Source organism: Physcomitrium patens, chromosome 19 (genome assembly GCF_059467195.1).
Source record: "Physcomitrium patens ecotype Gransden chromosome 19, ASM5946719v1, whole genome shotgun sequence".
NCBI lineage: Eukaryota > Viridiplantae > Streptophyta > Bryopsida > Funariales > Funariaceae > Physcomitrium > Physcomitrium patens.
Genome location: NC_143428.1, coordinates 12,382,322 through 12,396,540, shown reverse-complemented (window position 1 = coordinate 12,396,540; position 14,219 = coordinate 12,382,322). Strand labels below are relative to the sequence as shown.

Below are 14,219 nucleotides of genomic sequence, written 5' to 3'. Positions count from 1 at the left end.
CTAAAAACTTGGCCAATAAGTTAGCCATATGTCACATGTGTTAGTAGCTTGTAGGACAACCTAACTATGCAGTGCACATGTATGAAACTTATCTTATAGATTAGATATATGTCTTACAAATTGAATATGTATCAGAGGTCCTATAAAGCATTGTCACATAACATTTAGTTAGATAGAATATATAGAGGCAAGAGTGAAGCCTTCTTTACTCTTGTTAATGCCTTTCTTGTTTTTTATTTATTTCAAGAAATTCTAGTTTTCTTATCTTTTGTAATAGTCATTCCAGTTTAATATTATACCATCTTTAAGTGATTATCTAGTCTTTTTGAATAACACAAGAATGTATTGAATTTTTGGTTTTTTGAAATTCATGTCCTTGACATATAAATAACTTGGTTAAACTGATTGTTTAGAATATCAAGCATTATTTACAAAAATATGGATTATTTTATAGCAATAATTATGGTTAAAACTTGATATTTTTATATATTACAATAGATTATTATTTTAATAAAAAAGTATCTTTAGCATCTTATAGTCCTCATCAATTTATGTATTGATAGAAATCAATCCCATTAAGTTCAATATATGAGAAGCTAGCTTTAATTGTGGATTTAGAATGATTCTTACATTTGGACTCAATATCTACATAATTGAAGACAGTTTTTTAAAAAAGCCATGGCCATGGTTGTAAAGAATTTATCTATTGCTCAATATTATAATATTTTATGATTTTTTTACATTTATGGTAGAGCTTATTGACCTTGATTGTGGAGATTCTTTAAAGAAGATTATGTATATTTGTAATATGAGGTACCTACAATACTTAATGTTGAGACATGGCACACAATTTTGTATATTTAGTATATGTTTTCTAGTAGTATTTTGTTTCTTAAAAGAAATGATGGACAAAAGTGTTAAGTGCATACAAAAAAATTGTGGTCCTTGTCATCTTCCTATAGATGATTCTATACATCTTGAATTAGCTATTATATTAAATGGTCTTTTTTGTTTTATATATAATAAGAAGAAATGGATTGATACCATTCTATTATTTGATTAATATTAACATAAATAATATATGGCATGCTTGATACTACCACTTTCAACTATTTCTTCAAGAAATATGATTTGTCTTTGTTGTGAGATCTTTCAATTTTATAGCAATATTTGACAAAGATTAATAATTCCTTCTTTCATATTGGCCATACATTTTGGTGGTCTAGGTGCTACAATATTAGCTTGATATATTTTTAATATGTTTATATTATTGTCCTCGTTGAGTAGAAGAGGCATCTAATGAAAAAAGAAGTGAAAGAGAGGCACTTGAGAGTGAGTTTGTTATATATTTATATTTGATTTAAATTCCATGTTTTATATTAATTTTTGGCATTCAATCTATTATATAAAAAAAATCTTTATTTACATAAAAATTGTCACATGATGTGGCATTAGATGCCAAATCTTGTTGAATAGATGTAATCTAATCTAGTTTAATTCAATTTATTTTCATCAATTTAACATTTTTTGTTAATTGATCTTATTAGTTTTAATTAAGTTTTAAAAAATCAGGTAGAGAAACCTCCTTGACTTGAAGTTTTTTGCAAGTCAAATCTTATAAGTGATTTTGAGGAAAAAATAGCTTTTGTTGTAAGATATTATTTGGCTTTGGTGATTAGCCTTTTAATAAAGTTTTAAAGGTTTTTTTTATACATATTCATATTTTTAAATTCTTTCTTTATAGTATGAAAGAGAGCTTAATGTAGTAGTATTTAGATTTTTCATCTTTCACTTAATAATAATGTCATCTTCTTCAATTTTCGGTATAAAAAATTAAAATAGAGTAGTTAAAAAAAATTAAAAATAAATATTTCTTCAATTTTTTAGAATATTATTACTATTAGATTTTATTCACTCTCACTTGGCTACAAAAAATTACTATACTTATGCCACATGATTATTCCAAAAGGTATTGGCATGCAACAAGTAAAAATAGATGCCTTACAAAAAAATCTTGGCACTAATTGATATTTCACAATTTTGGACTTTTTTTGATTTGAAAAATTAATATCAAAGTTTTGTCAAGAATTTAAGCTTTACTGCCTAGCCTTTAAATATTTTCAGGGACAAAGATCATCTATAGACTTAGGATTGTAAGTGACAGCAAGCATTTGATATATTGAAGCAAAAATTAGATTCAGCTCTAATACTTCAATGTCCAATTGCATTTAAATCTTTCCAACTATACACAAATTAGAGTGCACTAAGATTAGGAACAATCTTGATCTAAAAGAATGATATAAAATAGAAATATGTCATTGTATTAATAATATAGAATTTAATTGTTCATCTTATGAGGATGAAGCTTTGGCAATAATTTAGGCTATTGCTTATTTTTTATCTTATTTGTATAAATAAGAATTTACAATGGTGACTAACTATTAACCTTAAAAGTGGCTTATGGAATTAAATAAATTTACTCTTAAGCTTGTTAGATAGGATTTATAGCTTCAAGAATATGACTTTGAGATTATACATGAAATAGATAACACTAATTTGGATATAGACAAAGTTTTCTATAATTTAAGTTTTTTAAAAGAGGATTTGAATAGAGCTTGATGGCATGGAAATTATAATAGAAGAAAATCTTGGATGATATGTAACCACAAACTTGAATTTGATATCAAACTCTATAATTGTCATACTTGATTAAAGCTCAGATGTGAAATCTAAAAAGACCTAAATAATTAGTAATGTATATGACGATCTTGTAGACTTACACAAGCTTCAACAAAGAAAATTTCTTTTAGCTATCTATACTATAGAAAGTAAAAAAGATTAGTTACAAAATAATAAGATTTTTTTTGTAAAATAATTTGTCCTTTTGTGTATAGTCTAATATAAATAGGTATAGTTTCAAGGCCAAATTAAAGGACTTCCTTACTACATCAAGTACATAAAGAGCTTGGATATTTTGTAGTATATGGAACACATTTTATTTTGTACATCCAATATTGATGGATTGACATATATCAACAAGAAGTGTGTGATGAAGTCAAATCAAATTTTTACACTTTATTACTTCAATTGAGGCTTTTATATAATATAGATTGGCCTACTATTGATCTTTGGACTTTTTTGGGCCACTTGTTGTCACCTTAAGAAGAGCTAAATATAAGTTGATGATTATAGAGAATTTAGTAAATAGATTGAACTTGTGGCTTTGCCACAAAACTCTTCAAATTTGACAATTACGACTTTTCTTGATGAAGTTTTGGTATGTTTTGAATTACTTGCTGAAGTCTTAATAGATCAAGGTAAGGAGTTTTTTAGAACTTTTAAGGTTTTTTATAATAAAGCTTTGATAAATTATTATAATGCTTCTAAAGATTATTTTGAAATAGATGACTTAGCTGAATGGATTGTTTAGACTACCAAGCATGGTTTATAAAAGTATGGATTACTTCATGGCAACTATTGTAGTTAGAACTTGATGTTATTATAGATTATAATAGATCATCACTTTAGTAGGTAAGCATCTTTGGCATCTTATATATCCTATCAATTATTGCATAGATAAAAGTCAATTCCACTAAGTTTAATATGTGAGAAGCTAGCTCTAATTATAGACTTAAATAACTATCACATTTAAACTTAATGTCTATATAATCAAGCAGAGTTTTTTATGATGGCCATGCCCCTCGCTATAAAAAACTTATATATTACTTAATATTGTGATATTTTATGATTTGCTTATATTCATGGTGGATCTTATTGATCTTAATTGTGAATATTTTTCAAATAAGATTATGTATATTTATAATATCAGGTACCTACAATACTTGATGTTAAGACATGACACACAATTTTTTGTATCAAAGATATGTTTTCTTGTAGTATTTTGTTGCTTAAAAGAAAAGATGGACAAGATTATAAGGTATATTCAAAAAATTGTATTCTTTATCACCTTCCTATGGATGATTCTATACATCTTGAATTAATTGTTGTGCTAAATGGTCTTTTTTGTTTTGTATGTGGTGGAAGAAATGGATTGTTACTATACTACTATGTAATCAATGGTAATGTGGATGATATATGACATGCTTGGTATCACTTCTTTCAACTATTCGTTTAAGAAATTAATTTATCCTTATTATGAGAAATCTTTTAGCCATGTCTCAACTCTTAACAAGGATTGGTGATTCTTTCTTTTATCTTGGCCATATATTTTGATAGTCTAGCTATTATAACATTAACTTGGTCTATTTCCAAGTACATGTATATTATCATCATAGTTAAGTGGAGGAGCTTCCAATCAGGTAAGAAGAGGTGGAGGGAGATACTTCAAAGTGTATTTGTCATACATTTATATTTGATTTAGATTGCATACTTCATGTTAATTTTTGGCATTCAATCTATTGTATATGATAATCTTTATTTATATAATAATTATCACCTAATATTGCATCAAGTATCAAATCGCATAAAATGGATATAATCTAGTTTTGTTCAATTTAGTATATTTTTATTTAATTAATATTTTTTGTTACTTGATCTTAATAGTATCAACTATGGTTTGAAGACTTAGGTAGAGAAACTCCCTTGACATTCTTGTAAGTGATTTTAAAAGAAAAAAAAAGTCATTGTTGTAAGATTTTATTTAACTACAATGATTAGTTTTTTAGTAAAGTTTTTAAGGTTTTCTCTACACACACTTGCATTTTTGGATTCTCTCTTTGTAGTGTGAGAGATAGCTTAACTTAGCAATGTTTAGATTTTTCAACTTTCTTTGAGAGTGCATTTGTATTTGGTTTAGATTGCATACTTTGTGTTGATTTTTGGCACTAAATTTGTTTTGAATGATGATCTTTATTTACACAACAATTTAATCATTCTCTAAAATTTTGAAAAAAATATTTCAACATCATCTTATTTTTTTGTAATTTATTTTATGAAAGTTAATACTATTAATATCTATCCATATACTATTACAAAAATTTGTATATGCATCAATGAACATTGTTGAATAAGTAGTTTTCTTAAGTTTTTTTTTTTTTTTTTTTTTTTTTTTGTAGCTATTCTAAAACAACAATGGCATTTGAAAATTGAAGTTTAAAGATAATAATGATAAGAACTTGATTGTATTACATAAGAAGATGTAATAATAAAAAAATATTATCTCTTGTAAAAAATATATTATAATATATAGTAAGCTTTTAAACAACAATAGCAACAAAATGGTATAGTTATGGACTTAATCTAATATAGAAATTATACATCAAATAGGATTAAAAATTTTAAAATTATATTTTTATATTTTTATTTATTTGTTGCAATCTGTAAATAATCTGATATTCCATTGCAATACATTATGGTCATTAAAATATATAACAATAAACTCTTGTAAAGTTTAGAAATACTCTTTCTAATCAATTGGCATCTCAATTTATCAAAAGAGACTTTCTTATTATGTTTTTTATTGTATATTTTAAACTTAAAAAACATAAAATTTTTAATTCATAAAAATAACTTTTTCTTCAAAACAACTCATAATCTGCTTTATATTGTGTATTCTTATTTTATTTTTTTGGTTTTTAGTGTAATTGATTTCACTTAAACCAAAAGAAAAAAGTAAACAGTAAGCGTTTTCATTACAGTTACTAATTTTTATAGTTATAAAGTTTTAAAGTTTTTATTTTTTCATCAAGAATTTTAAATCACTATCAAACAAGGTAAGATAAAACAAGATAAAGACAATGACTACAAGATGATTTTCTTTTCTTTTCTTTTCTTTTGCAGATAAACAATTGTTTTAAGAAGACATTTTTCTACAAATCATTAATATATTATGTCTTTAACAAATATATAAATATAATCTACCTACTTTGGTCCAAGATTAAGACAATGTCACTGTTTTTATTTGGAACTAAGCCAATGTAAAAAACATTTTTTAAATTTCTAATATCTGATAACAAGAGTTATATTTATATATATTTCTATGGTTATATATTTTCAGAAATATAATATTCAAATAAGCATTCAATGTGCTAAAACGCAAAGCCTATAAAATCATTTTAATTCAGTACTTTTTACTAGCATATTTATGATATAATTAATTATTAATTCTTTATCACAATAATTATTTCGAAGCTGCATCCTTCTTTAACTTGTCTTTTTCTATGTGGTAATTTGAATTTTTTGGTATTTTGAAATCTTACAACAAAATTGTGCATTTACAAACCACATATTAATAAATCACATACATATAAATACACACACACACACACACATGCATATATATATATATATATATATATATATACATACAATAATAATAATCATAAGTATGCAAAACCCTGATGATAATACAAAATAAAAGAAAATATTTAGAGAAATAGGAGACCTACAACACAATTCTACTATCAAAATCCACAGTATACTTCTCTGATTTTCTACTTGCTGAGAGGGAGGAAAGTAGATGAATCAAAATTCATGAAGAATATCAACAAATGCTCACAAAATTTCACAAACTAGCCTCGGGTCTTGTCCTGGGTAGGGAACATCACAACGTCATCCTCCGTCAACTCACAAATATGTTGTTCGGCATCGGCACATTCCATTGAGATCTGGGTCATTTCATTCCCGATCCAAACAGTTCAGATGGCATCCCACGTTCCAAAAGCATATACTCCTCTCGGCACCATCCCACCGACAATCGCGACGACGTTGACTTGTTCACCGACTGAGGCGTTGACCTCGTCGTTGACCCTACTCGCAGGTAGCTTCGTAGGTCCTCCATCCGCCTCAAGCGATGGAGTACACGAAAAAGCAGATTCTCATAAATGCTAAAAGTTACTTGGCACCAGAAAGATTTGAACACATGACAGTTCAAAAGCTTCACAACAGGAAAAAATTGCATTTTGAGATTAAAGTATAGAGCGACGTGATGTTGGCAGATGAATTAAATACTCGCGAGGAGCGAGCTTTGAAGTTCATAATTTTACATAAAAGCGGCGGATACACTCTCTTCCGGATTTCCAGGTTTTGCACCTGTCGGTAAACCTGAGATGGTACATTATGAATGATACAAATAAGTTCGATGCTGGCCACGATGGCTAACCAGTCTGGGCTCTCAGCTACGATGGGCTACTTGTGGGATGCCGCTTCCAAAACGAGCCCGCGGTCTCGACGTGTTACCCTGACGCAATCAGAGAAATCCAGTTTCGTTAGAAGCGTCCGGAAAGGTAAAAATCGCAGCTTTTGGTGGACACCCGAGCTGTTTGCTAAATGAAGGTGAGTGGTCGATTAGTACCTCGACTTGACGAGCGCCGTATTCGCAACGTTTGGCTGTCTCCCCTGTTCCCAGCAACCGTGTTGTGGTGAGCTGCTCGAATCTTCGAATGCAATAACCGTGAACAAACAACTCTGTGCTGCGTGAAGCACGTATCCGCTACATCTCGATCTGTCGAACAGACGAATGCTTCCCCATCTGAATCGGTGACGGAACCCATCAGATTGCCTAACAAGGTCAATTACACATTCGTCAGAGTTTTGAACTGGGGAGCGGCTTCCACATCTCTCAGCATCTTCACCACTTGTTGCATGGTCGGTCTGCGAGCAGGATCCTCCGCAGTGCACTGATTAGCTATATTGAGGACCTTCAGCATGTTGCTCTTCCACTGCCCGTTAGCAATCACGGGATCCAACGCGTCCGGCGCATCGCCGAGCTTGATCATCTGCCGCACGCACCCCACCAAATTCCCGCCCTGCATGGTCTCGTACTCCTTCCCTGTGGGCTCCTTCCCCGTCAGGAGCTCCAGGAGTATTATCCCGTAGCTATAAACATCCCCGCGCGTCGAGGACCTCCCGCATTGCCCATATTCCGGGGGAATGTACCCAAACGTGCCGGCGATGTCGGTGCTGACGTGCGTGTCGTACGCGCTGATCAGCCGCGCCAGGCCGAAATCGGCAACTCTGGGATCGAAGTTCTCGTCCAGCAGAATGTTGCTGGCCTTGATGTCGCGGTGGATGATGTGTGGAATGAACCCGTGATGCAGGAACGCAAGCCCTCGGGCGGATCCCATTGCAATGTTAAAGCGCTTGCTCCAATCGAGCTTCTCCAGTGCGTCAGCTCGATTACGAAGCCAGAGGTCTAAGCTTCCGTTCACCATATACTCATACACGAGAAGCTTCTCCTCGCCGAAGGAACAGTATCCCAGTAACTGCACCAGGTTAGGATGCTTCACCTTGCCGAGAGTCTCCATCTCAGCCAGAAATTCTCGAGTTCCTTGCGTTGTCGAAGCGCCGAGTTTCTTGATGGCTACAATCCTACCGTCGGGTAGCACCGCTTTGTACACCGTCCCGAACCCACCATCGCCAATAATGTTCGTCTTGCAGAAGTTGTTGGTGGCTTGCAGGATGTCGGCCAAAGTGAGTCGCAACAGTGGTCTCTCGAACATGGCAATGTTGATGCTCAACGGCTCTTTCGACTTCCCTGTGGAGGTGACACTGGAGTCCGCGTCCAGCACCATGTTGAGCTTGATTTTCTCTATATCCTTGAGCGCATTGGCTCGCCGCTGTATCCAGTAGCGTAAGACCCAGAAGATCACCGCAAATGTGAGCAAGGTGCATGCCAAAACGATGCCCAACAGCGCGGCGCGGCTGACATGATCGCTGGCTCGGCCAGAGGCTTCGGGAGCGCAGCGTGTGTTCAAAACTTCCCCGCAGAGGCCTGCGTTGCCGAGGAAGGAGGACGGGGTGAGTGATTGACAGCTTCCCGTGTTGGGAATGCACCCAACCAGCCTATTGTTGGAGACATTCAGCAATTCTATCGAGCGAAGGTTGCAGATTTTGCTGGGAAACTCTCCCTTAAGCTCGTTGTTGGACAGGTCCAAGTACGAGAGTTGGTAAAAGTCGCCCACTTCGGCTGGGATTTCGCCGGAAAAGTGATTGTTGCTCAAGTCGAGCACGGCTAAGCCTGAGAGATTCCCGACCAAAGCTGGAATTTCCCCGGATAACTGGTTCCAGCTGAGATTTAGTGACTGCATTTGGCGCCACACAGTGCTTTCCGAGAGCAGCCCCGCAATGCTACCATTGAGCTCGTTTTCTGCCAAGTTCATGCCCACGATGGAAACCAGATTGGCCATCGCCATTGGAATCATCCCGCTTAGGGAATTTTTGCTCACATCCAAATGCGACAAGCTGGTCAAGTTGCCAAGTGCCGCAGGTAAAGATCCCGTTAGTCGGTTCCCTGACTGATTCAACTTCACCAGGCTGACGATGTTGCCAAGCTCGGCAGGAATTTCTCCCGAGAACTGGTTGAACGCGAGGTTTATCCCTTGTAATGTGCGCGATTCGCCCAGCTGCGCGGGGATGTTGCCACTGAGTTGGTTTCCCGACACGTCCAGTGAGGTCAGATTCGCCAGCTTACCGAGTTCGGGAGGCAGCGGTCCAGAGAATCGGTTCCCCGCCAGAATGAGGTCGACGAGGACCTTGCAATCTCCGAGCTGGGGCGGAATCGACCCTGTAAGATCGTTCCATGACAAGTCCAAGGTGCCGCGGTGCTGGAGGAAGGTCGAAACGGGAATAGTTGTCACCTGGAAATCATTACATATTTCGTCGGGGATCTCCCCTGTGAGATTATTGTGCGACAGCACCAGGTAGTCAAGGTTTACGAGGTTTCCAATCTGATGAGGAATCTCCCCGGTTAGAGAATTGTTTCCCAGGTTCAGTGTAGTGAGCTGGGAGCAGTTGCAAAGCTCCAAGGGGATCGACCCACTGAGAGAGTTACCATGCGCGGAGAATATCATCAAAGTGCTCAATTTCCCAATCTCAGGTGGTATTGGCCCCTCGAGATTGTTGTTGTCGAGCACCAGATACATCAGCGACGCGCTGTTGCCGATCAAGGGAGACAAGCCGCCGCTCAGGTTGTTGCTCTCCAGCTGCAATTCGAGGATGGTCTTGGAGCTCCACAGGGAATCAGGCACGGGACCGGAGAACTGATTCGCGCCCAGAGACAGCATGATCAAGTTGGGAAGCTCAGCAAGATACGCAGGGATCGAGCCTGTGAGGTGATTCGACGTAAGGTCGAGCTGGGTCATAGCCAGACATCGTCGGAAAGTCTCAGTGATCGTGCCTGTGAGAAGGTTCTTGCTGAGGGTGACCACGTCCAGAACAGGGGCATTGCAAAGTTCAAGCGGGATGGGCCCCGACAGCTGGTTGTCATCAAGCCCCAAACTCCTAAGCTTCGAGCAGTTCCCAATAGAGGCAGGGATGGAGCCGTTAAACTGGTTTGTCGAGAGCAACAATGTGGACATGTTTTGCAGCTTCCCAACCCATGGACCCAGCGGTCCTGACAGCTTGTTACCCTCCAAAGATAATGATCGCAGGTTTTGAAGTGCAGCAAGCTCTTCGGGAGGTGAGCCAGTGAGCTCGTTGAACGCGAGATCAAGCACCTGCACACGCAGAGGAGGTTTGAGATTTATGCAGAAGACACTAAAACATCGAGATCAAGAGTCATTGTCAGAATTTAATGCAGAAGGTCGAATGGTTTTGCGATGAGGACTGACCTGGAGGTTGGCACATTGACCAATAGAAGCAGGGATTGGGCCCACGAGCCCCGTACTTGGCAGATTTAACGTCACTAAGCGTTTCAAATTGCCAATGGAGGTTGGCATTGGACCGCTGAATTTATTGCCACCGAGGTCGAGCTTGACAAGCTTGGCACATTGTGTGATTTCCTGTGGTATCGGCCCTCCTAACTTCGAACCCCCCAGAAACAAATTCGTCAAGTTGACAAGTTTGGAGATATCTTTCGGTATGCTGCCGTTGAGGGCGGTATTGGAACCTAGAGAAAGCTCGACAAGCGACGTCATGCCCCAGATCTCGGTCGGGATAGTTCCTGAGAGCGAGTTGTTGCTCAAGTCCAACGCCTGGAGGTTCTTCAAGGAGGCCAAGAGGGGTGAGATGCTCCCAGAGAAGAGGTTGCCACTAACATCGACGCTGTAGAGATTAGTCATCATGTTGATTGCAAACAATTCCCCGGTGAAAGAGTTCGCACTTAGGCTCAACTCTTCCATGTTCACCAACCCCTGCAGCTGCGGCGGGACAATGCCGGAGAAGGAGTTGAAACTGAGGTCAAGCCGCTTCAGATCAACGAGGCTCCCGACTTGCGCGGGAATAGATCCCGTAAAAGAATTTTCTCTTAGGATGAGCGTGTGAAGACGGCGAAGTGCTTCAATCTCAGCAGGAAGCTCTCCGGAGAACGAGTTGAAGCTTAACTCCACGTACTCCAATGCGGACATGGTGAAGAACGACCGAGGAAGCACACCATAAAATTGGTTTGAGTTAAGGTCGAGGTACTGTAGACTGGCCAAAGAGCCAATCTGAGACGGAAGAGTACCAGAGATGTGGTTATTGTTGAGATCAAGGTGCTGCAAATTGGTCAGGGTGCAAAGCGCCGGGGAAATGGTGCCAGAGAGTCCGAGCCGAGGGAGAGCGAGCTCCGTGACTTGGCTGAGGGCATTGCAGATGACACCCTCCCATCCGCAGGGATTGGCGTCGCTTCCCAACCAGGTTTCCAAAGGATCAATGGAACCGTCCCACATAAGCCCCTGCTTGAATGCCAACAATGCGCTTCCCTCGGCGTTGATGGCCATCACTTCAGGGAGCTCTCTCACCAGAATTGCCAGGATGAGCAACCTCAGTTGCATGGAAGTGGAGAAATCCATGATTCCCCCTCTGTCCAGCCTTCTGAGGCGGTTTCCAGTGGCTAAGGAGTTGGCTATTTCTTCCCGTCCATCCAACCAATGCCAGCACTGATTCGCCGCAGCCTGAACCGGAGGGCAGCTATTACCTGCAAGGATGATACTAAAGGGTCATAACATCGGCATGAAGTTTCTACAACTGACGCAAAAAAATTCAGTTTCTTTGCACAACGGGTCGGTGATCACTTCATCGCTTAGTTAAAATATTAACCAGGTTCTGATCATTGCACTCATCGGCATTGCTATGAATGTCATAGAACTTCTGCATTGCTGGTTGCAAATTACAGTCGTGACAGAAACTTTTTGTTACAATCAGCCCTGAAGGAAGCAGTATAACCCTGTCTGATTGAGAAGTTGCAGGAGTCGACGTGCAGTACCTGAGCGGAAGTCTCCCATGCAGTAATTATCGGCTAGTGCCTCAATGGCACAAATTCCCGGAAGATCGCACAGCGAAGTTGGTGTAAGACTGTCGAGCATAGGCTGCTCAAAATGACAGCTTCCAAGGAGCCGTCACTGTTTGGTCTGCGAAACTCGAACGGTCAGTGGGTCTGCTCCTGTATTTTAATTCCATCAAACGGTTCTACCAGCACAAGGAATTCGACTGATGCTTCATACCCGTGGCGATGGCGGTTTACATCGATACCTTCGTGCCAGGTGAAGAATCCCCACATTGACTTAGTCTCAGAACATCCCGTTTTGGAAGTTCACTAAGCGCTGGCATCGTCTACAACAATGCAGTCGAGCCCAGTGGCACTTTCTACACACCCATAAGATTTTTCTCGAGCGCATTCAGGAAAGCATTCCAAATTAAGTACGTTCAGGAGCCGAAGTTTTCCTCACGGTTTATTCCGTGAGTAGTTCTCCATTGCAAGCAGAAATGATAAACAAGGCGAACTCCCGGAAAATTTTCCAACTCGAAAATTGTGCAGAAAATGCTACCCTCAATACTAACTAACAACCTCGTGGCATGTTCGACGACGCCCCAAGTAATCAAATCTTTCAACCAAGTCGAGGTGTGTTAACAAGCCATCGTGGCTAAAACCCTGACGATTAGAGGAGCTGCCAACAAAACTAACCTCAGAACCCTGACTATCTTCTCTAAGTCTTTTGTTTTTTCGCAAAAACTACTGGCCGAGCCCCTTGACTACCCTAACAAAGCTCCGATCATGGATCAGTGCACACAAAAGAGGACCAAACCTACACGTCGACGCTGCAATGAAGAGAAAACCAATCAGCTAGTCAAGAAGAGCGCCGCCCGTCATGAGCACAACCCAAAGATGCCGCAGGATACTATGTCTTCTACACTTGATGCCAGCTTCTGCTTCACAACGAGGCACTGATGCAAGACTGGGTCCACAGTGCGACTGTGCTTTTCAAGGGAAGGGGACGACGACCCACCAGAAAGGTCATGCAGCTGCATGATCCTGTAGGTTAGCTATGACCATAGCTGCTGGCTGATGACTGCAGTGGGGGGGCTCTCTCTCAGGGGGATGCACGAAGATACGAGCGATCGGTCACTGCAGCATCGACTACAGCTGCAGCAGCAGAATACAGATCGACATACAGACAGACAGACTGACCCCCCACAGGCTCTGAATTGACCAAACGATCGAGGACAACGGGACAAGGTTATTCATAACCAAACAAACGGCTCTGAATACGCTCCAGACTCAGCCTGTAACACGCAGGGTGACGCCGCTTCCACAGGCTTCGCACGAGGCAGCTGCGCCTCCGGCCTTGTGGAGCCAGTCGAGCCCATTAATGCCTCCACGACCGACATGACCCATGGTGACCTCTCATTACCACCCACGCTGTAGCCATGCCTCGCGACGATCCTGCCCTAACCCACGCACGCACCCACCTACCCACGCCCGTCCCCAACACCTCACTCCGCCGAAATCAGTCAAAAACACCAAAACTCGAAAACACAAAACACAACACAATTCTTAATATTCTCTCGATTTCGGTCACCGTGGGCGAAAAAGATTGCGGCTGATTCGTCGCGGAGATTCTTGTTAACCCGTCGCGATTACATCTCACGAGCAACGGGCGTCAGAATTCAGCAATTCGTCGAACAAACGCCGAATTCGCACGCTCTACATTCGACGAGAGGGGCGATGTACACACACAACGAGGGAGAGGGGGACGGGGGTGGGGCTGCTGACGTGGTCGTGGGGTGCCCTCGTGGCAGGGGTCGCATCTCGGTGCATGCTGAGGTGGACGTGTTGGGGGGGGGTGGGGTACTTTTCCTTTTCCTTTTCCTTTTTCTTTTTGGGTATCGGAGATCCAAACCTACTCCAAGCTTGGGGTTCCAATGGGGAGCGGAGCTTGTGCAAGAGGTGGCCATCAAACGAAGCACTTGCCTTGCCTTTGTCCTTTGGAACCTAATGATAAGGAAGCACCCCCTTCTCTTGTAGTAGAAGACCCCAAAAGCATGGCATAGATAACAAAAAA

The 14,219-nt window shown here is 39.5% G+C and overlaps 1 protein-coding gene across 2 annotated transcripts; it reads right to left on the bottom strand.

The window, feature by feature from the left end:
* Positions 1–6,934: 6,934 nt before the first annotated feature.
* On the bottom strand, positions 6,935–13,764 carry LOC112295766 (uncharacterized). 2 transcript variants are annotated; one of them, XM_024547694.3, is made up of 5 exons: positions 12,381–13,764; positions 12,143–12,287; positions 10,569–11,854; positions 7,313–10,454; positions 6,935–7,198 (listed from the first exon to the last, which is right to left on the bottom strand). In XM_024547694.3, exons 2-4 carry the CDS (start codon positions 12,240–12,242, stop codon positions 7,533–7,535), a joined length of 4,308 nt encoding a protein of 1,435 aa, XP_024403462.1. In that variant the 5' UTR covers positions 12,243–12,287; positions 12,381–13,764; the 3' UTR covers positions 6,935–7,198; positions 7,313–7,532. The 2 variants fall into 2 exon arrangements, with proteins under 2 accessions (XP_024403462.1, XP_090100807.1); XM_090244681.1 differs by having other exon boundaries at positions 12,143–13,762.
* Between the last annotated feature and the right edge of the window lie 455 nt (positions 13,765–14,219).

What these genes read in the sequence shown, in the direction of transcription:
- LOC112295766 (XM_024547694.3), bottom strand. Translation starts at nt 12,242, where the DNA reads ATGCTCGACAGTCTTACACCAACTTCGCTGTGCGATCTTCCGGGAATT. An exon ending in CATGGGAGACTTCCGCTCAG is followed by an intron (nt 11,855 to 12,142) that starts GTACTGCACGTC and finishes TCATCCTTGCAG; the next exon opens with GTAATAGCTGCCCTCCGGTT. An exon ending in GTCAATGTGCCAACCTCCAG is followed by an intron (nt 10,455 to 10,568) that starts GTCAGTCCTCAT and finishes CTGCGTGTGCAG; the next exon opens with GTGCTTGATCTCGCGTTCAA.